The sequence below is a fragment of the Tiliqua scincoides genome, chromosome 4 (genome assembly GCF_035046505.1).
Source record: "Tiliqua scincoides isolate rTilSci1 chromosome 4, rTilSci1.hap2, whole genome shotgun sequence".
Lineage (NCBI taxonomy): Eukaryota > Metazoa > Chordata > Lepidosauria > Squamata > Scincidae > Tiliqua > Tiliqua scincoides.
Genome location: NC_089824.1, coordinates 54424953 through 54447922, shown reverse-complemented (window position 1 = coordinate 54447922; position 22970 = coordinate 54424953). Strand labels below are relative to the sequence as shown.

At 43.9% G+C, this 22970-nt stretch overlaps 1 protein-coding gene across 1 annotated transcript in view; it reads left to right on the top strand.

The window, feature by feature from the left end:
• Positions 1-1367: 1367 nt before the first annotated feature.
• Positions 1368-22970, top strand: part of TTC39C (tetratricopeptide repeat domain 39C) — a 60216-nt gene continuing 38613 nt past the window's right edge. The window contains exon 1 of the mRNA XM_066626078.1: positions 1368-1635. Coding sequence (XP_066482175.1) covers positions 1499-1635 — 137 coding nt within the window. The 5' untranslated portion in view covers positions 1368-1498. The remainder of the gene's footprint in view (positions 1636-22970) is intronic.

Here is a 22970-nt window from a genome sequence, read left to right as displayed (position 1 = left end):
TCCCAGTGGTGGTGCCCGTACCACAGGTTGAGAAACACAGGTGTAGCTATTGTCACATCACTTCACTCACTGCCAGGTGGCAGGTGTCCAGGGGACCCACGAGCACCACCAGGCACCACCTCAAGTCCCACTGTTGGTGCCTGTACCACAGGTTGAGAAACACAGGTGTAGCTATTGTCACAACAATTCACTCACTGCCAGGTGGCAGGTGTCCAGGGGTGCCATGAGTCCGCCAGGCACCACCTCAAGTCCCACTGGTGGTGCCTGTCCCACAGGTTGAGAAACACTGGGTAGTTATTGCCATGTCACTTCACTCGTTGCCAGGTGGCAGGTGTCCAGAGGACCCACGAGCACCACCAGGCACCACCTCAAGTCCCACTGGTGGTGCCCGTACCACAGGTTGAGAAACACAGGTGTAGCTATTGTCACATCACTTCACTCACTGCCAGGTGGCAGGTGTCCAGAGGACCCACGAGCACCACCAGGCACCACCTCAAGTCCCAGTGGTGGTGCCCGTACCACAGGTTGAGAAACACAGGTGTAGCTATTGTCACATCACTTCACTCACTGCCAGGTGGCAGGTGTCCAGGGGACCCACGAGCACCACCAGGCACCACCTCAAGTCCCAGTGGTGGTGCCCGTACCACAGGTTGAGAAACACAGGTGTAGCTATTGTCACATCACTTCACTCACTGCCAGGTGGCAGGTGTCCAGGGGACCCACGAGCACCACCAGGCACCACCTCAAGTCCCAGTGGTGGTGCCCGTACCACAGGTTGAGAAACACAGGTGTAGCTATTGTCACATCACTTCACTCACTGCCAGGTGGCAGGTGTCCAGGGGACCCACAGCACCACCAGGCACCACCTCAAGTCCCACAGGTGGTGCCCGTACCACAGGTTAAGAAACACTGGGTAGTTATTGCCATGTCACTTCACTCGTTGCCAGGTGGCAGGTGTCCAGAGGACCCACGAGCACCACCAGGCACCACCTCAAGTCCCACTGGTGGTGCCCGTACCACAGGTTGAGAAACACTGGGGTGGTTATTGTCATGTCACTCATGTCACTGCTGGGTGGCAGGTGTGTGACTCCCAGCAGGCACCAGCTCGAGTGCCCCTGGCGGCGCACGCCCCCACCACAGGCTGCAGACCGCGGTCCAGCCTCGCGCCCAGAAGCGAACAGGGACTCCACCGCGGGCGCGCCCAGAGCTGCCTGCAGGGGAGCGAGCGCAGCCTCCCTCAGCAGGACTGCGGGCAACGGCCTCGGCGGCGCAGTGCGCAGGCTCGCGCCCTCTCGCGCCGGCTGCAAAGCTCTGCTGGAGGCTCCCAGAGCGGGGAGAAGGAGGCAGAGCGGCCGGCGGGCTGGCGCTGCCCGCGAGGGGGAGGGGAGCCGGAGCCGCGCTTCGTCGGGGCCCTCGTCACACCGGCGGAGGCTGAGCGCAGTGCGGGAGCAGGCGGAGGGAGCCTGCCGGGTGGGTCCCCGTCCGCCCACCGCCAGCGATGGCCGGCTCCGAGCCGGAGGGCGACGTTGCCAAGGCGCCTCAGCCCATGGAGGACTCGGAGCTGGCGCTGGCCGGAATCAACATGCTGCTCAACAACGGCTTTCGCGAGTCCGACCAGCTCTTCAGGGAATACAGGTACTCCCTGCCCTGTGGGGCGGCCTGGGGCTTCTTAGCCCCAGCCCTCCTTTCTCCAATGGCGCAGGCAAGAGCGCCCCTGAGCGAGTGCAGAGTGCCTTTCTCCTCACTTCCGTAGGTGGGGTGACCAGACACGGAGGGGGGCGGAGCGGCTGTACCCCTAACCCAACCGTTTCAACCCGTGTGCCGCGGATGGTCTGCAGGTGTGCCACGGGAGGGACATTGGTTTAGTAGGGCCACAGAGGGATGCGAGCCGCTGCCGCCCCTGCCGGTGTGCCTTTGTCCGAAAACTGCTGTGTGCTTTGGCAATTTGTGTGCTTTGCCACTGTGCCCTGAAATGGAAAAGGTTGAAAATCCGCTGCTCAAACCGTTGTCTAGAAGAGGGAATTTGGGCAGGTGCAGCTTCACATGGAAGGGTTGAAAAAGCTGCACCTGCCCAAATCCCCTCTTCTAGACAATGGTTGGAGGTGTAGGCACTCTGTCCGCCTTTGGCCACCCCAGTGGATTTCAACCTTTTTCGTCTCAAGGCACACTGGAAAGCCACTGAAATGGTCAGGGCACAAAATTGGTTTTTGGACAATTGACAAGGCACACTGTGCTGTCAGTGGGGGGCTCACACCCCCAAAATGGCCCTACTAATAAAAGACTCTTTCCCAGTTTTCCGAGGCACACCTGGGAACCATTCGCAGCACACCGGTGTGCAATTGCACAGTGGTTGAAAATGGCTGGGCTATTGATTTAGGGGTACTATGGGTATGGGCATTTTGCAAAGCCACAAAAGCTAGTGCCACATCTCTGTCCCAAAGTGCTTCCAGTGTATGTGAATTGCAAAGGGTAATCAGGAGGGCTTCTATGGAAAAATAACTTACCCAAGCTTCTGTGCTTCCCATCTTGGAATTTAAGAACTTGGTAGCAGGCCCCTTTGGCTGCATGATTGTCCACCAGGCGCTTCTCCACCTGCTCTTTTCACAGCTCTCAGCACTGAACACTTGCCCTCGAAAATCCACCTTTCTTTCTTTGTTGGCTCCCCTTACTGCTGCATCCAGGGGTTCAATGTGTGCTGGGGCTTGCTCTTATTTTGAATGACAGTACTTAGCCCTGGGATGTTTAAAGCAATACCAGTGCTCCAGAATATGTTCAGAATGTTTTGTCCTCTCAGCAGCTACACCTGGAATTGTAGACTACTAGGGTTTTTGAATCCAAATGAATGCTTGCTGTTTCCTTCTCCTCTGCATTGACAAGAACACTTTGTTGTGTTCTGCATTAATTTATTTGGAATAACTCCCATCATCCCCTTTCCCATTCTGTGTATTCTGCCATACATGCATCTTGGGCAGTTGCCCCCCTTTTCCTACATTAAGCAGGTATTGAGCCAGTCTGACTGTATTACAGGCTGGTTCTCTATACTGAGGAGTAGCTGTGATGCTGGCATCCCATCTGAGCTCATCATTTTTTATCATTGTACTTCTGGCACCTCTTCCTTATGCCTTTCTCTTGAATGTCTGTACCCATTGTGTGGTGATATGCTTCCAGTCTGCACATACTTGAAGGTGCAAGTATGGGCTAAGCCCTGGCATTAGAAGCAAGTCCTGTGATCTCTTACTCAGAATTAAGCCTTAGTTGAAAGGAAGGAACACACTGGGGACTGTCCCTCTAGTGCTGTGTCAACTCCATTCATTTAAGAATACAGAAAGTTGCCTTACACTATACTTGTGTCAGATTATTCATCCACTTTGCTCAGTGTTGTCTATTACAGTGACTGGCAGTGCTCTCCAAGGTTTTGTACTTTTGTCCAGGTTTTTCTTAGCCCTGCCTGGATGCCATCAGGGACATTCTATATGCAACACAGATAATATATTACTAAGCTATAGATAAGCTTATATATATATATATATATATATATATATATATATATATATATATATATATATATATATATATATATATATATATATATATATATATATATATATATATATATATATAAAAGATATAAGCTTATATAGATAAGCTGTAAGCTTATATGGGGCTTGTGTAAAAGTTTCGTTGGTGTGAATGGAAAGCACCTAAGTTCTTTTACAGAATGTGTCCAGTGTGATAACAAGCAAGAAGGCTGAATCATTGCAAAGTATCTGTGAAGTTTTTAGATTGTGAGCCCTTGGGACAGGGAGCCATTTAGTTATTTGATTTTTCTCTGTAAACCGCTTTGTGAACTTTTAGTTGAAAAGCGGTATATAAATACTGTTAATAATAATAATAAGTTCAAGTCACTTGCATAGACTCACTGGCTAAAACTGAGTTGTGTTTTCTGTCAGCCAGTCACATATAGGTATTTTGTTATATGCTACTTTACTTCTCTCCCTGAGAAAAAGACCCCCTTCGACTAAGCACTTCCTGCAGCTTGAGGATTGAGGCAATCCTGGCCACACTCCATCTGCTGTGCTTTCCTCACCCCTCAACATGGCATACACCAATTGAGACCCCCTGAGACCCCTTGGATTTCTTCAGTAACTTTTCTCATTTATGTCACCCACCAATTTTCTTCTTCTTCTTCTTCTTCTTCTTCTTCTTCTCCTCCTCCTCCTCCTCCTCCTCCTCCTCCTCCTCCTCCTCCTCCAATACAGTCACTAAAGGCTAAAACTTGAATCCACTTTTACAGAGACTGAATAGAAGCATTAAGTGCAATAAATTACAACAACATTTCCAGGATATCCCTTTCATGTATGTCCTGTGGAGAAGGAGAATGGAAGACAGTTCAGTGCATATTATATACTGTATTACATTTTTGTACTTTATATTCTTTCCTAAATGTTCTCTCTTTCCAGAACATACCCAGAAAAACTTATATTTCTTTCTCCTCTAAAAGAGCAAAATATAAGGTGTGCAGTGTTGCTTCTTTCCTGATTTGGATCCTTTCTTCAAATTCTCTTCTGTTGGGAAACTGTTAGCTTTTCCATCTAATAGGTCCCTTGGCCATAGGTGACTGTCCCTTGGCTATAGGTGACTACAGTATGCGTTGCAGTTGGCCTTCCTCCATGCACTTCTCTGTTACTGTAAAGTCTGTCTCTTTCTGCCCCTGCAATTAGATGTTCACTGCCTCTTTTATCTCCCTGCAAAGCTAGGCTTCACCTTATCTTATCTGTTTCTACCTTCTATGCGTTTCTTACCTTCAACCCATGTCATTAACCTCCCCACAACTGAATACCTGCTGGACTTCAGATACAGCTACTCCCTAGTGCAGGTATTTTCATGCTTTTTCATCTTATGGCACACTGACAAGGCACTAAAATTGCCAAGGCACACCATGCTGCCAGCGGTGGGGGGGGGGCTTACATCCCCCAATGGCCATACTAATAAATGACCCTCCCCCAATCTCCCATGGCACACCAGTGTGCTGCGGCACAGTAGTTTAAAATTGCTGTTTGTTCCTGGGGACCTGTCTGTGGTGTGACCTCTTACAAATCTTCTCTAGCCTTCTCCCCAGTTCCACCCATAATCCAGCTACTAACAATTAGGGTTTTCCTATTCTTTGTGTTTCCAATCTTCGGTTTAGTGCCTTGTAATTTGTAGTACTGTTATTTGTTACACCCTTGTTTTGCCCTTCCTCCCACTTTATAGCAGTGTGTGTGTGAAGTTCCCAGGCATTTTCCCACCCAGGTTAAGTTTATACATAGTTTAGTAAATGAAATCGCATCAGGTGCTTTCAGACCTTTCTCTGCTGAAGTACTCCCCCCCCCCCGCTGTGTGTGTAAAAATATTTCCACATATTGGAAATGAGAACAGATGATTTTGTCCTGAGCTGTGGGGTGGAGAGGACATTGGTCCCTTTGATGTGTAAAAATTGCTGTTACAAGGTTCCTTTTAAATATTATTTTGCTGTACTGTTGACCTGTTATTCACTTAGTTGATGCCAGATTCTTAACATTTCTATAATACAGTACAAAGGCTGGCTCAGTGTAGCTTCTGGTATCATTAGTCATGCTTAATATATCTGCCCCCTTTTTGCACTGGGGAAGCCTGCAGTCACTCTTGCTTACTGGCAGCACCTGCCCTGTTCCTGAAACATTGCATCCTGCTGTTCTCACACTGCACCTGCTTAAGCAGCCATTTGCCACCTGCACAAACTGCCATGTCATCACTGTTCCCATTACGCACCCCCTTTCCTCTTCTCTCTCCAGTCCTTCATGAGACGACCCTTCATTGGTGGATTTATGTTCTCCTCTCCTTCCCGATCAACAGCATGACTAAGATCAGATTGGTGCCGTTTGTCTCTTATCCTACGTGGATACTGCTGAAGAGAGGGAAGCTGAACACAAATGCTGTGTAGCTTGTTAGTGAAAGCATTTTCTTTCATTCTGCTGAAAGACTGTGATCTTCTGTTAAGTTCCTTTTCTTCTAGTTCAGTAGAACAGGTTAGATTTATTTCCCCTTCCCTATCTTTTTTTCTAAGCTGACTTCCCCCTATGCACAACTGCACACATTTTTCATTAAGTGAAGCAAATTAGATGTGTGTTCTAAAATGTGCAGAAATGTATTCTTGGAGATGCATGTTGCTGAAGCCAATGAGTTACATTTCAAAGTAACCTTAGAACTGCAATCTTAGTCATGCTCTTCCTTTTCCTACCACAGTGACCTGCAAAAAAGAACTCTGATTTTATCAGTCTTTCTTCATCCCATTTGTATAGTGTTATTTAAACAAAAACAAAAACAAAAAAACATACTGTATCCCATCTTTTTTCCATTGTGGACCTCAAGGTAGCATATGTGGTGGTTCCCAGACACTGACCAGACCTAGACTTCAGCCAGGTCGCTACATCATGTGTCTTAAGGACACGCTCTTGGATCATGATGTTGATTAAATATTCAATTTCTTGAATTAATTTTTTTTGTCTAAATAAGTCATCTTTAACGTTTTAATAGTTCTTAAAAAAAAAAAAGCATTGCCGCTGTATTACCAGCAGTGCTTTTTTAGAACAAACATAACATGCATTCAAAACGGGAGAAGCAAATGTGTGCAGGAATCCTTTGTCAAAAGTAATGGCACATCTATGTAATTTGGTGGTGAAAGGATAAATGATATAAGAGCTAAAGTGCACCAAAGTTTACTAAAAGTGCTCAAGGACCAAAATGGGGTTTGACCTGGGACTTACTATACAAGCACACTTGTTCTTTAACTGTACTAGGGGGAAATCTAACACATTATGGAGCCCTAAGGAAAGCAATTAGGAGGAGAGGAGAAAGGAACTTCCTAGAAGGCACAGAGCAGAAAGAGGGACATCATGCGTAGATTAGTTGGGCTTCATAAGGCCTGGGAGCCAGATGCAGTTCCCTAGAAGCAGTTTATCTAGCCCTTGTTGTTATAGGGCTCTCCCAGAGCTTCCCTTTCAGCAGCACTGCTTCTGTGGAAGTTCTGGGAGGGAGAGATGGAAATAGACCTTGGAAGGCAAGGAACACCATGGGGGAAGGGGCAGACCAAGAGGGGAGAGAGAGAGAGAGAGAGAGAGAGAGAGAGAGAGAGAGAGAGATGCAGCAAAGCTACTGGGAGAGCCCAGTTCTTATCCCTTTCAGCAGTGCTTCTTCTGTCAAATCTTCGCTTCTCAGCTGATGAGTTGCAAGTGACTCAGCAGAGAAGCAGTGCTGCTGGAAGGGCAGCCCGACTGATAATTGGGCTCTCCTCCAATGTGATAATTGGACCCTCTTGAAAGTATGATCAAGATTTGCACATTTTCTCATCTGTCATTTGTAGCTAATGAGTTTCTATGTAAAAACAATGTGCTTATTTCTGGCTATCATCTGCTTAATGACATCACTTTCGCCTTAATTATATCACTTTCAACCCTCAGCAGGTCCCATGAATGCTATTTGGCCCACTATATGAAATTAGTTTGACACTCCTGATCTAGAATCTCAGCTCTTCTCCTTTATTGATTGCTTTCACCTGGGTGTTTGTCTATGTGTAGAGTGTATACCAAAACACCGAATTGAAACCTAAAGGAAGAGAAGAATAATGTTATATACGTTGTTCCTCTGTGCACAATTATATGATGAATGGCATAATGATAATTGCAACATCTTGGGGGTTGAGAAAGCACCTCATTACTTGAAGAACAAACCACTCATATTGCAACATGTGACTGTCATAGTGGGTCAGAGTTGCTGCTGCAGTGACAGTTTTTCAGCCACAGCTGCCTTGAAAGGCTTTTGGAAGAACTGAGGAAGACAGACCTCATAGCTGAAAATAGTAATTTATTTTAAGTGTCTTTACCAGAGGTTGATTTTGGGGACCTGAAAATAAATGACATATTTTTATTCTCATTTTCCCTTGAAGGTCAGATATGTATAACTTGTTTGAGCACCTTATATTCCTTTTAATAGCCATTTACAAAATGTCGTTTGACCCTTAGGAAAACCTTTGGTCAAAATTGCAAGATCTTTGCAAAATGAATTGGTACTTTCAAGAACTAGCTTGAAGCCTTCCTCTTCACTCTCCTGGTTTTTTTATGTTTCTTCCACCACATTTGCCCCAAAAGTCTTATGACCATTCCTGAGAATAGTAGGAAGAAGGGAAATTTGTCAGCCTCTGATCTCTGGGAGATCTGGAAAATGCAATATGAAGAAAGGAAAAAGAGTGGCTGGTACATTTTGTGAGTTGTGAAGCGTAAAGCTATGATTGTTTACTACCTATTGTCCATACTAGTGGTTCTCACTCTTTTTAGCCCGGGACCCACTTCTGAGAATGAAAATCTGTCTGGAGCCCACCAGAAGTGATGTCAACAACCTGGAAGTGATGTCATAGCCAGAAATGACATCATCAAACAGGAAGTGACATCACTGTGATGGCAGAACCAGAAGTGATGTCATCAAGCAGGACATTCTTGCCTAGAAACTCAAACTGTAAATGACAAGAGACAGTATTCCAGCTCAGAAGCTTCTTCCAATTCTCCATGCCCTTGCTACCATTGCTATCAAGCAAAAAATAAAACAACATCTGGAACAAAATATTTGTGTATTTATTAACTACTATTTTTATTTCTGTCTTTATTTACAAAATCTCAAGCTACTTCTTGTATTGTGCTTGAAACTAATAAACACTGATGTGTTGATACAGTGCTCAGCACTAGGCAGAAACAAGTGCACCCTACTCATGCAGCTCAATACAAGAAGTAGCTTGAGCTTTTGTAAATAAAGGAAATAAAAACAGTAGTATCCCCCTCAGAAGGAAGATAAACAGGGACACTTCCCCTCATCTCCCCCAAGCCTAAGCACGTCTACTCAGAACTGACTCCCATTATTGGCAATGGGGCTTACTCCCAGGTAAGAGTAGACAGAATTGCAGCCTAAGAGAGAAGTAAGAAGAGGGGAAGGGTGCACATCAGAGAAGCGGCTGGGGGAGCAGCACTCTCCCTGGGTGCTTCCCCCCCCCACATGCCAGGCTTGCCCTCCCTCTTCTCCCACCTCCTGGGTGCTCTATTGGCAGCCAGGCAACCAGGGATCCCCCCTCACCCCAGCTAAGATATAAAGAGAGGACGTGCTAGCCAGGGCAGGAAGGGATCGTGGCTTCCTGGTGATTTCAGAGAGGGAGAGAGGTTGTGATGCAGAGGACGAGAACGGCAGTGGGGTGGCGGCGGCAATGCTGCTTTCAGAGCAGGCTCACAAGAGGGGAGATCACATGGGTCTGCCTCTACTCACCCAAGCTCTGTGTTCAGGTCTCTGCCTACACTCTGCAGCCCAGTCCAGTTGCGGGAGGGGGGGGAGCTGCTCTGTCTTGCAACCCTGTGGCAGCCCATCCTATCAAAGCAGCCAAGCTGAGAAAGGTTGGTGGGGAGAAGCCTGGCTGGCTCGTCCACGTCTCTCCCGGTCCTTCTTTGCCTGTAATCCAAGCCTGCACTTCGCAATTGGCCCCCCTGAGGGAAGCCTCCAAGTGCAGAGGGAGGTCCAGCTGGAAGGCAGCAGCATGCTTTCTGGGGAAAAGAGGCACGCTGCTTTCTTTACACATGTGCAAGCCACTTTTAGTTACGTCTCAATGCCGGGAAGTTTAAAATGGCGATGCCCAGGCTTTGCCCACTTCCAAAATGGCATCGCCGAGGACTTTTGCCATCTTCCAAGATGGCTGCTGCCAGCTTCTCATGACCGACCAGAAATCGGGTCGCGACCTGCCAAGTGGGTCCCGACCCACAGTTTGAGAACCACTGTTCCATACCATAAGCATTTTCTCCACAGAAGAATTAAAGAAGAATCTGTAGTTCAGTAGTGTGAATTCTCTGCTTATATGACGCCTAGACATAGGAAGCTGCCCTTTTTATTTATGGATAAAGAATCTTAGGTGATGGAGCTGGGAGGGACTTTTGCCTGAAGCATTGGAGAGTTGGATATTCTTGCCTGTCAGGATTGATAACACTAACCCATTAGTCTTGCTCAGTACAAAATAGCATAACGAAACATTCATTGAAATTCTCTGAGTCAAGAAAAGGAGGGGTGAGTGGGTATACTGAAGCATTGAACTTCTCCTAAGGTAAGTGAAACATGAGAAGACTGGGAGTGTGCAATAATGCTTTTGAGTTTCACTCCCTCTTTGTAATAGACTTGTTAAATATCAGGATGAACACCTTTGTAATAATACAAATAGCTGGGTATTGAAACCAATTAAAAACTCAGTTTTAAAAAGGAAGTCTGAGTTTCTTGTTCTTCCTAATATAGGCAGTCCTGTACCCTTGTCATGCACTGTTGCACTTATAGACTGGCACAACGCTCTAATACAGCCATTTTCAACCACTGTGCCATCGCACACTGGTGTGCCACCGCGAATGGTTCCCAGGTGTGCTGCGGGAATTTGGGTGAGAGTCATTTATTAGTAGGGCCATTGGGGGTTGTGAGCCTCCCATTGACAGCACAGTGTGCCATATCAATTGTCAAAAAACTGATGGTGTGCCTTGCCAGTGTGCTGTGAGATGAAAATGGTTGAAAATCACTGCTCTACTATTTGTCGTCTTCATCATATTCTAGGTCAGGGAAGTAAAAACTTGTTTCATACAGAGGGCTGAAGTTAGCATTCATGGTATCTGCTGAGGGCTGGAAGTGGCATCATTAAGCAGGAAGTGATGTCATTCAGCAGATGATGGCTAGAAATAAGCACTTTGTTTTCACATAGAAACTCACTAGCTGCAAATGACAGAAAAAAAATATGCAAGTCATTTTCAAGATATGAGAAAACCCAGTTATCAAGCTGGCAGAGCCAATTATAACAGGGGCTGGATAGATCACTTCCAGTTCAGCCCACAGGTCTTGTTTGACACCCCTGTTCTAGTTCCTTGTTACATTGTTCAGTTTCCCTGCTTATTCCCTCAATGACTGCAGCCCTTTCTTAAAAATTCCCTTTATTGCTCACTGCCAGTGCTTGCTTTGGCTAAGAGCTGAAGTTTTGGTGCATTTTCCCACTATGTAGATGTAGATGGAGGGTGGAAAAGCTCTACATCTTGTTTCAGAATACTGCTAAAAGAGGTGAAGAACTTTAGCACTCTTCAAGGCTAGGAGGGGAAGGAGGAGAGCTTAAGAAATGATGGTCTGGTTTAAAAGTAACCTTGGGTATGGAAAAGAAACATGCCCATGTGTAATTATAGGCAGCTAGTGTCAAGTTTTAATTGGGTTGCTAGTTTCAGCATCTGCTCCTGGGGTATTGGCACACTTCTGTGGCATGCATCCAAGCCATTGACTCCTGGCATGCTATAGCCTTATCCTTGTGAACCAGCTACATGGCTTTCCTCTAGGGTCCTCAAGCTTTGTTAATGTGATCCCCAAAACAAAATTTAGGAATTTTCACAGCCTCCTCCCCATATTACAGCTAGACACAACCCATGCTTTGAGAACCTCTGAAGCATGAAGACAGTTGGTCTGTATAGCTCAGTGTTATCTGCACTTACTGGGCAATGGTTCCTGGGGTTTCAGACAGGGGTCTTCCCCAACCCTGTTTGGAGATTCTAGGGATTGAATTTAGTTCTTCAGACCATTCCAAGCTGTTCACAACTCCTCTGAGGATCCTGACCCACACTATGAGGTTTTCATGTGATGGTGGTTTTTTTGTTATCCCTGATGGATAAACTTTTTTTCTTCACCTCACATCTTTGAAAACATTTTTAATTATGTACATAATGTTAAACTCCTTAAATATGAGTGTTAGCTGTTTTCCTGAATAACTTTGAATTCTGTAGAAATGTCATATAAAACTTATGTTTCCTTTTCCTTTTTTCACATAGGGGCTTTGTTGCTGATGCTTGGATTAACCATATCAGTTTTATGCAAATATCACAGTTAGACAAGCTAGGTATTGAAGTTTATTTGTGCTACAGTGACCCTAAATTCATGTGAATATGACTTATACATTTTATTAATAGTTTTCTCTCTGATCAAGTTTTCATCTTTATGTTGTATTGGCATCACTAGTTAAGGAAGAGCATCTGGATTCAGCTTTACCAGAGGTGTACAAACCTGAATACATGAGTTGATGTACGCTCTCATCCCTTGTGGCCATTTCTCTCTTACATTTTTACTTGTTAGTTTTATCATAGGTAGAGATGTTTGAAAACGTTATTTTACTCAGAAGTAAGCCCATTGTTTTCAGTAAGACTTAGGCTGCAATCCTATCTTACGCACTGGAAACACTTCTACCCATAGGATGTACTTCATGCTGAGAAGTAAAGCCTCAAACCTGAATTGATATTTAAAATAATAATTCTGAGTTGTCTGCTACTTACTTCTACTGCAGAGAAGACATGCCATTGTTAACACAGGTATTTTTCACCATTGTGCTGCTGTTTACACTAACTTTTTTGACAATTTACAGACTCATCTTCACAGCAGGTGTTTGAAGAAAAGTGAAAACATGCTAATGTTTTGGTTTTTAAAACTTGTGTTGAAACATACCAATGTGGTTTACTCTTTGTAACCAGAACTTTTAAATTTTATTTTCTGCAACTGTCTTGTATTAACAGACGCATATCATTACTTAAGAAAGAAAGGCAACTCAGGACAGCAAGTCTGGCTGCTGCACCTTGTGTATTGACTAACTGAGGAGTGGAAAAGCTTCAGTGGCTTGTGTTCTGCGTCTCAGACAGCTGTGAAATCCTTAACTTGGATTCTGAGAATATCTTCCCTGGTGACAGGAATAGGAGGGGGGAATCTGTCAAAATATTCTCATATGTAAAACTTCCAAAAGATAACTTCAGCTGGGGAAAAATGTGGAAGTGTCAGCATCTGTCTCTGTAGATCAAAATAAATGACTTGTCTCCAGATACCTTAAGATTTATAGGTAGCTTTTCCTTCCATAGGCAATGAGGAGACTCATTGTGTTTTATTTTTTTTTAAATCTCATGAAAATACCAGACAGCTTAAAATTCTACCATCAGTTATCCACTAAAAGCAGGTAGAACCTGCTTGTACTTTTCTTTATGCTGTTAAAAGGGTAAGCCAGTCAATGTGCATTGCCTTTTAGATTTTGGCCTCAATAGTGCATGAACATCTTATTGCTCCCCAGACTACTATGACCCATTTGGTAGTGGGGCATGATAGCTGTTCAGATAGGAAACTAAGAAAGTTCTTATATACACACACCAGCTACTTTTTGCTATTCTTTTTTTCTAGGACTCACTGGCAATGAGTACCCACAGTTTACATCTTCTTAGCTAGCCCTTGGTGTTCTTTCTGCCAAGAAGTTAATGTACACATCTTCTTGTTTGCTTACCACCAACAAACAACGCCCAATGAAACTTGAATGTCTCTTCTCTAAAGACTGAGCGGTATCCGTGGTTTGTCTTAAGTTAGTGAACCAGAACTGTCAGAACAGAATGGGAAGGTTAATGATTTCATTGAAAATACTGTATGTATGTGTAGAAAAATGGTGCAGCAAATGCCACTGTAGTTGCAATAGTAAGAGTGATCCTTAATATCTGATAGTTTAGTATATTCTTGTTGTAACTAAAAAAAACTTTGCAAGGTAACTTGAAAATAAAAAGTCAAGAGTAATTCTTGTGCTCACTAACAAAAAATGTTCTGGTTCTGGTCCCTATAGTACAAACAAAACTTATTGAGCTTTTCAAACTCTGTACTGTTTCTGAACTTCCAGTGCTGGCAGCTTTATAAACTGGTGGTGGTTCCTTTATAAACTGCTGGCAGCTTTATAAACTGCCACACCAGTCAGGAATTATTGGATGGTTAAAATCCTCACAAACTACATTGAAAGGAGAATTATGGCTGCTTTGCAACCCTTTGTTCTTATGCGTTGGATCAAAAATATTCTGTTCCTTGGTCTTTAGAAGCAAACGGGAATGTTTTCTTTGCCTATCCATTCCCATAGTCCAGGTGTGTGATTAGTAACTGTGTGGATCATGTGCTGTCTACTATTGCATGAGTTTCAATTGAGAAAGCAAATTCATATGTGCAAAGGAAGGCTCACATGGGTCTGCATCTTCTGCTGAAATAAATGGGAAGCTTATGAGTCACAGGGGCTCTGGAACTGTTTAATACTTTGCTTTCCTCAAGGTGTATTATGGTGGGCTCCATGACTGCCACAGGCATAATATGGAGTATAGAAGACTATTTGGCGGCCCTCTGTATGATGTTCCTAACTTCCTTTGTTTACCTGGTATAGATCTCATGTCAGTGCAGTATGAGTTCTCCCCTCCACCCTATTCAGCTGGTTACTTTGTAGCAGAAATAGGGGCTAGAAGGAAAACAGACCCTGTTGCTAAAATAAAATTAGTATTTTGTAACACATTACTCTTCATTGAAAGTTGCAACGCAGTTATCGCCTCTTAAATGGTTTCTCTTTACCTAGTCAACACAGGCGCCCTGGGTAAATAATGTGGGGCAGTATGTATCTCATGGGAGGGATTAACCGCTCTTGACAAACAGCTACAGGAAGGTGATTGCCAGCCATTGCCCTATAAAACTTATCACAAAACTGCTCGAATCAGTAAAAAAAGGGGGATACTTGCCAATCCTGGATAGGGGTGGGATTTGAATGCAAGTGTCCAGTCACAGGACTATGTTGACCATCTCATTCCAACTTCTGAGGCATTTCACATCTTACTGTGCTTTTCCTCCTGTGACTACAAACCATCTTTACAAGAAATGGACTAGAGAACATTGGTTGTCAATAATTTTTTTCTAATTGTAGGTATAAAACTGAGCTTCCAGGAGCTTAAAGAAAAGTTTAAATTGCTGTAATATTTACATACTCTACACCAGTGGTTCTCAGAAGTTTAGCACTGGGACCCACTTTTTTAGAATGAGAATCTGTCAGGACCCACCAGAAGTGATCTCATGACTGGAAGTGACATCATCAAGCAGGAAAATTTTAATAGTCCTAGGCTGACAATCAGCCTGAAGAAAACACAGGTCATGGTTCAGGATGTGGACTCACCTCCCTGCATTACAATCTCTGCGCATGAACTGGAGGTTGTCCATGACTTTGTGTACCTTGGCTCAACGATCTCCGACACTCTTTCTCTCGATACCGAGCTAAACAAGCGCATCGGTAAAGCAGCTACCACATTTTCCAGACTCACAAAGAGAGTCTGGTCCAACAAGAAGCTGACGGAACATACCAAGATCCAGGTCTACAGAGCTTGCGTCCTGAGTACACTTCTGTACTGCAGCGAGTCATGGACTCTTCGCTCACAACAGGAGAGGAAACTGAGCGCTTTCCACATGCGCTGCCTCCGACGCATCCTCGGCATCACCTGGCAGGACAAAGTTCCAAACAACACAGTCCTGGAACGTGCTGGAATCCCTAGCATGTATTCACTGCTGAAACAGACGCCTGCGTTGGCTCGGTCATGTTGTGAGAATGGATGATGGCCGGATCCCAAAGGATCTCCTCTATGGAGAACTCGTGCAAGGAAAGCGCCCTACAGGTAGACCACAGCTGCGATACAAGGACATCTGCAAGAGGGATCTGAAGGCCTTAGGAGTGGACCTCAACAAGTGGGAAACCCTGGCCTCTGAGCGGCCCACTTGGAGGCAGGCTGTGCAGCATGGCCTTTCCCAGTTTGAAGAGACACTTTGCCAACAGTCTGAGGCTAAGAGGCAAAGAAGGAAGGCCCATAGCCAGGGAGACAGACCAGGGACAGACTGCACTTGCTCCTGGTGTGGAAGGGATTGTCACTCCCAGATTGGCCTTTTCAGCCACACTAGACGCTGTGCCAGAACCACCTTTCAGAGCGCGATACCATAGTCTTTCGAGACTGAAGGTTGCCAATACAATACCTAGGCTGCAATCCTGCCCACACTTACCCAGGAGTAAGTCCCATTTACTGTATTGTTGAAAGCATATACATAGTAGCCTGTTGAAAGTACAGAGCTGCCCAGATGCAGTCACATAGCATGGTAGCATTAAGTCTAATATATTACAAATAAAATATTGAAATTAATGGGGACCCACCTGAAATTGGCTCGCGATCCACAATTGAGGAACACTGCTCTACACAGAAAGATAATGGAAAGCTGTTTATTTACTAAGCAGAGTTGCCGTACTTCTAATTTACAATTTTCCTCTTTATTAATCTTCTAGCCTACCATGCAAACTCCAGCAGCGAATTAGCCTATCTGGACCTGTTTCTCCCCCCTCCCCTTTTCTTGGCAGTAAATCCTATTATGACAATCTCTAGTTCAAAGGCAGGCAACCTTATCTTTTCTAGCCCTTTGGATGGTTTTCACTCCTATTTTCTTGATAAACAAGTTAATTTGCCCTGGTTTCTCAGCAGATACAGAAGGCAGGCAGTATTTTAACAAATGTTCCAATGGAGATTTTCTCCTTGTCCCTGGATAACAGTTTTATAGAAGGTGGGAAAAGGCACACAGTACCGAGAACTCGGGGTGGGGGGGATTGCAGATATGTTGAACCAAGTTGGATCCGGATGAAATGTGGGTATGATATACCAGGAGAGTCTTCAGCTAAATAACTTCTGGAGGTGTAGATGTGCAAGTCTGTTAACAGCAAAGACAGTGTGTCTTGTGGCACTGTAAGGCTAAGTAAACTTTGTTGGTGTCTCTTGCTTATACAAAAGCATATGCCTTAAAGCAACACACATGTGTCTAGGCTGATTTAGTAATTCCTGCAGTGATGAACTGGCTGCTCCCCTGTCGCTGAATTTCAAGTCACTCTGCAAATGTTAAAATAATATAATTCAGGCAGTTCCTTTGAGAAGTTCTCTTGTTGGCCATGTTGACCCATATGAAGACAAACCACTTCGGTGAAAACTTCCTGTGTGATCTGCCCATTCTGAGTGATGGATGGTTCATTCAGCTGCTAACAGATCAGTGTAGGATCTCTGAGCCACTGGGAAACAGTTTAAAGTGACTCAGGCTTGGATTGTTCTGAGTCAATTAAATTAATGGGGCTCCTACATGATCTGCAGTACTTGCTGAGTATTACTGACCAGATCATCAAGCCTGCTTGTAGGATGTATGATTTTCTATCATCTTGGAGAACCAACTCTACTAACTGGGAGGATTAGCTCAACTGAGGGACATGGGAGGCCTTCCTTTGGGACAGCCTATGGGAGTGGGGAGGTAATGATGGAAGGAGGCTACGAGTGCACATATATAAAGTTTATGTGCAACTATTCCAAAATCCAAAAAATTCAGAAATCTAAAAGACTTCTGGTTCCAATAATAAGGGATCCTCAGCTCCCATGTGTCTGTGAGAGTAAAGCTTTTATGTTGTGCTTTTATGTTATAGCTGTTTTTTATTATAATCTGCTCTTGTAATGTTTTTGTTATAGTGGGTTTATTCTAATGTTTTTATTTAAATCTTTTTCCCTTCTGTATGTTTAATTTTTATGTTGTGCATCACTTTATGTACCAGAAAAGTGGTGTATAAATATGCTAAAGCAAAAAGCCACTGCTCCAAGATGTGGGAAACTGGAGTGCAAAAGAGAAACATAGCTGTAATGAGCATAATGGAAACATGGAGGGACAGGGAGAACAAGCAAGAAACTTGTTCCATGACAAAATTCTATAATAGGGACAGGGAAGGATGTATTGGGAGTGGTGTAGCTCAGTATGTCAAAAAAGTTCTAGAATCAAAATCTATACTATAAAAGGTATAGAATCCAACAAATTAGAAAACTTGGGAACATGACCCTTCTACATAATCATAGTGGGTGAAAACTTGAAACCCAGAGAATGTAGTACTGGAGATATGCTATTACTCTCCTGATGAAAATGCTGAGAGCGTTCTTGACTTGGAGAAAGAAGTCAAGGAGATATCCAAAGGAGTAATGGGAAGCTTTAATTACCCTCATGTAGATTGGATAAATTCATGTTCTGGTCATGACAGAAATTTTCTAGATATGCTCCCACTTATTGAGCACATTTAACAATTCTCACTCACTGAGCACATTTATTTTTGAGTAAATATGCATAGGATTGCACTGTATAAGACTGCCCTAGAACAGTTGGTCTTGAAACCAACCAGAGGGGAGGCAACCCCCAACCTTGTCCTATATAACTCCCAGGATCATCTTGGTGTAAGATGTAGATGGCATTGAACCGATAGGAAACAGTGATAATAGTTCATTTGTGCAGTTCAGTGCACAAAATATATAACTGGCAAGTTTTCAAGGAATTCCAGTATGGACACATTTGACAGCAACAGGAGGGCACATCTGAAAATGAGGAGAATAAAAGGAGGCTGAAAGAGAAAGTCAAGAGGGTAAAACCTCTGCAGAATTATTTAAAATGACAATCTTAAAAGCTTGTCTAGAATGTATACCTCATGTAAAATACTGCCAGGTCCTGGAGGATGCCAGCATGGCTTGTGAGTGGAGTTGATAAAAAGCAAGAAGGCTTCTTCTGAAAAAGAAAGTCTGACTCAAAGAGAACAAAAGGAGCACAACTCGAGCCAAAGAAATATAAGCTGAAACAAAGCATATAAAAAAGAATGTATGAGTACATGTCTTAAAAAATCATGGCAAGCAGAAACATATCTTTAAATACAGTAAAAGCAGGAAATCTGCCAAGCAGCCTGTTGGACTATGAGGAAGTTAGTGCAACAGGAGACATTATAGGAGATAAGGCAGGAAACTGGTTCTGTTCAACCAGAATGTGCTGCTCTCATTTGCAGCAGACAGTCAACTCAGGAAAAAAGTGCTGCAGTGAAACAGCGGTAAAGGAAGCAATATTATTGGAGGTGGTACTGTACATTTTCTTTTCTAGAAAGAGAAACAGTTGTTTTCTAGGAAGCTTGTTCAGAATTTTGTTACTGAGAGCTGTTGCTGTTCTTTGACTGTGTCCTTATAATTTTTATTACTATTATTGTAGCACTGTCTTCTGTGGTTGTAAGTGGCCTTGAATACTTCTGTAGAAATTCCAGTTAAAGTCAATCATTGAACTAACAGTAAAATTTGCATATATTCTATATATGTTATCAACACTTGAAGTAATGAAGAGTGACTTTCAGACATTGCTTTTTATTCTTGCTGCTTATCTTGTGTTTTGTATCTTAATTAGGGCACACGTTCCTGAAGGAATATATTCTTGCTGGCAAGCTAATGAAGATACATATAATCATCAGTGAAAACGATGTTTCCCAGGAAACTTATTTTTTTTAACTCTGTGGCAATTAAAGATATTATTCAGACCCAAGCAGAAAGTATTTACTGATTGAATTAATATATGTGCCATTCTTTATTTTTCTCTTTTTTCCACATCTTGGTTAATTTGAGATCAGCTTGTGTTGTAATGTTCTGTGTATTTTGTAGGAGGGAATATTGGCTTCCCCACAACCTCTTGCATAATGGAAAAGCTGTATGGAAAGAAAGTTGAAGAGCAGCATGAGTGAAAGAGGGGTCAAAGTACATGAAAGTTGCAAAAAGAAGTGATGTGGAAGGATGGAACTGAGAAGACATGGGGTAAACACAAAAATGCCATTAAGGCCCAGGTCTTAATTGGTAGGGAAGGAATAGCTAGATCAGGTAGCTCTGGAGTCTGGGCTACTGCAAATAAGGAATTCCACAGTAGCAGTGCTTCAGTGTAGCAGATTTCTTGGTAGCAATGCTGAATTGTAAGTAGATGAATACTAGACAGGACCTTTCTGTGGACATGTCCTGTTTGTGGAACTCCCTCCCTATATACATTTTTGTACTGGTTTTCTAAGTTGCCCTAAAGGCTATTTTAATGGAAAGTTTAGAACCAAGATATTGGTACTTTGGTCCCAATATGAGCAGTGCAATATTTGCACAACGTGCAAAAAGTATTGTACAGTGCAATTTTTTTCCAGTTGTCTCTGAAGAATGTACCAGTAATAATCAAAAGCTATTGCGAAGTCAGTGAGCAAGTGATGAACCCATTAGCGAAATAGATGCTAACACCAATACTTACACTAGGAGTTTGCATGTTAATTATATATATTGACATTACTTCTGATACATACCAGTAAGGGTGCAATCCTAACCCCTTATGTCAGTACTTACCAGCTCTGACATAAGGGCAATGCAGCTCTGAGGTAAGGGAACAAACATTCCCTTACTTTGAGGAGGCCTCCGTGAGTGCCACCCACTGCAGGATGTAGCACATGCCCCATTGGAACCGCTATGCCAGTGCTGGAAGGTACTGACATAAGGGGTTAGGATTGCACCCCAAGTCTGTTTTGGGCTGGTTCTGTTCACTAGGCTTAAGCAGAGGTCATTTGCTGGCTCTGCATCATGGGAATTATTTATGGTAGTACATTGTGTTCTATATTGTCAGTTATATTACTTAATGGCTACATGAAGGGGCTGAATATGGTCTTCTGGAGTTTTTTTTTTTTTAGTATAGTGCCAATAATATGGTGAGGACTCCCACCTTTGTGTAAAACCTGAGCAGTAATTTGTCTTAAACCAGTGTTCTCATCCTTTGGGTCAGGCCTAATACACTGGAGGTGAATCCAGAGATGATGGTGGACAATTCAGATGCTCTCAGGTGGGGGGCACAGCTGGTCTGTTTTTGGTGATATGGTTGTTGTGCTTTTTCTTTATATAGAGCACCGTAAGTGTGCATGGCACTTTTGATAGAAAAGTGTGCATGTTTCTTTCTCATAAAGACTGGTCTCTACTGGAGGGGCTTACAATCTTTAACACTGGTGCAAGGGAAATGATGAGTGGGGGGACAGAAGTGGGAGTAAAGGATAAACAAGAGCAGCATTTGCAATTCTTTAGTTATACATGCTTAGCTTAGGTGCAGCACAATCCTAACCCCCAGGTTAGGCTGGCACAAGTCACTTGTGCTGACCTGGGGGTGTCGCAAATGTGCTGCAAGGCACGTTTGCACAGACTTTCAAATTGAGGCCAGTGCACCTGCACCGGATCCAGTTCCAGCAGGGTAAATTTGCATCAACCAACATGGGTCTGGGGGAGGGGGGGCATGGGGAGGGTGGGAAGCAGTCGTTTCGGGCCGGGGGGGAGAGTCGGCAGCAGGCATTCCTGGAGGCGGGGTCAGGATTCTGCCAGATCCTGCCTGATCCTGACCCCATTCCCAGGCGTTGTAGAGCAGCCTCTGGCTGCTCTGCTTGGATTTGCACCACCTCCTGAGGTGGCCCAGATCTGAGTAGACCCATTGGAGCCAGTGCAGCACAACACAGGGTAAGGGAAAAGTTTTCCCCTGCCTTGGGTTGCACCAATTCTGGCCCCAAACTTGCGCTGGATGCAACGGAGGCCTGCTGGCTGGCCTGCTCCAGTGCACGTCAGGATTGCATCCTTAAAGTAGGGAAGAGGACTGAGGCACATAGAAAGACACCACAGAAGTGCTGAGTTTTAAGGAGAGATTTGAAGCAAGTAAGAAAGCAGCTTGCAGTGTTTTGGGAGCTGTTTCCAAACATAAGCTCAGCAAGATACTGGTGGGGTCTCTGTTCTTCTGGTACAGTAAACTTACAGACTGGGAATGTTCCTGGAACTGGCTCTAGTTGTATCTGGCATGCCAGCTGTGCTGTTCTGAAAAACAGCAATCCTGCCATCACCATCATCAATGCATCATACATGCATTTGTAACCTTCATGTTCAAATATGGTAATGTGAAGTTCCCCTCGTTTTCAAATCATTGTCTTTAATTGATACAGGATAGGGAGGGGAAATGGGAACTATTTTGCCAACCAACCCAAACTTTTTGTTCATTTCTGGACCTGGGGGATGGTGTAAGACAGTGGGCTGCATGTCGTGGAGGGAGTTCCTTCCCATATAAGCCTTCCCACCCGTGCACGTGTTTTAGACTGCTGAGTGCAAGCAGGAACTGCTGCAGGGTCGTTTCTGCAGTGGCTTGTGGCTCTGAAACCTGCTCCTTCCTGAGGTTCACAAGTGACCATTCCTGTTGATCTTTGGAAAGACATGTGTGTTTGTTGGATCTGAGAATTAGTCCTCTGCTACAGATAACATTACAGAACATTCAAGCAACTAAGGGCGCAATCCTAACCCCTTATGTCAGTGTTTTCCAGCTGCAGGATGCAACACACGTCCCATTGGCACCGCTATGGCAGTGCTGGAAAGTACTGACATAAGGGGTTAGGAATGCGCCCTAAGTCATTTTATTTAACTGCAAAGTAATAGAGGATGAGATGGTTAGATAGTGTCACGGAGGCAGTGAACATGAAATTGGACAAACTGCGGATGTTAGTGGTAGATAGGAGGGCCTGGAGTGCTTGGTCCATGGGGTCACAAAGAGTCGGACACGACTTAAGGACTGAACAGCAACAACAGTAGTTTTATTAGAATACCAATTTTCTGTAGCATACATTTAGCAAGTGTTCTTGTATCTCCTTATATCTTTTAAACCATTTTCTGCATACCACAATATCATTTAATAATGAAGCACTTAAAAAAATAAAAATAAACTTAGAATCAACTTCCGTTTGTTCTGACTGTGAGTAAACATAATGTCTTCCAGTAGCCCCTGACAGCATGAGCTTTGCTTCTTTGTGATTTTTCCTTATAGCGTGAAGTATGCAACCTTGGTGTTGGCTGTGCCCTTAGGCAGGCAGCAGATGTTACTGTATCATTAAAGACTGGAAAATTGTCCCTTAGATTATTAAATTTCTGCAAACAAGGGATGTGCTGCTCTGGATTTTTCAGCCTGAGACTAATTTCTTTGGCCATCTTGAACCTTTAAAGATGTCTAAATGTTGAAAGTGGAGGAGGGATGTGACTAGAGAACTAGCTTGGCTGAATTCTTCTGAAGGAGAACAAAGTAGAAGTCCAATATCTGTCCATTATAAATCCTTCGTCTTTCTCCTCTTCTCTCCAGCAGGAGAAGCAGCACTACTCCGATAGTGTGGTCCATGCCAAATACAGGAATCCTCAGTGCCTCTTCTGATC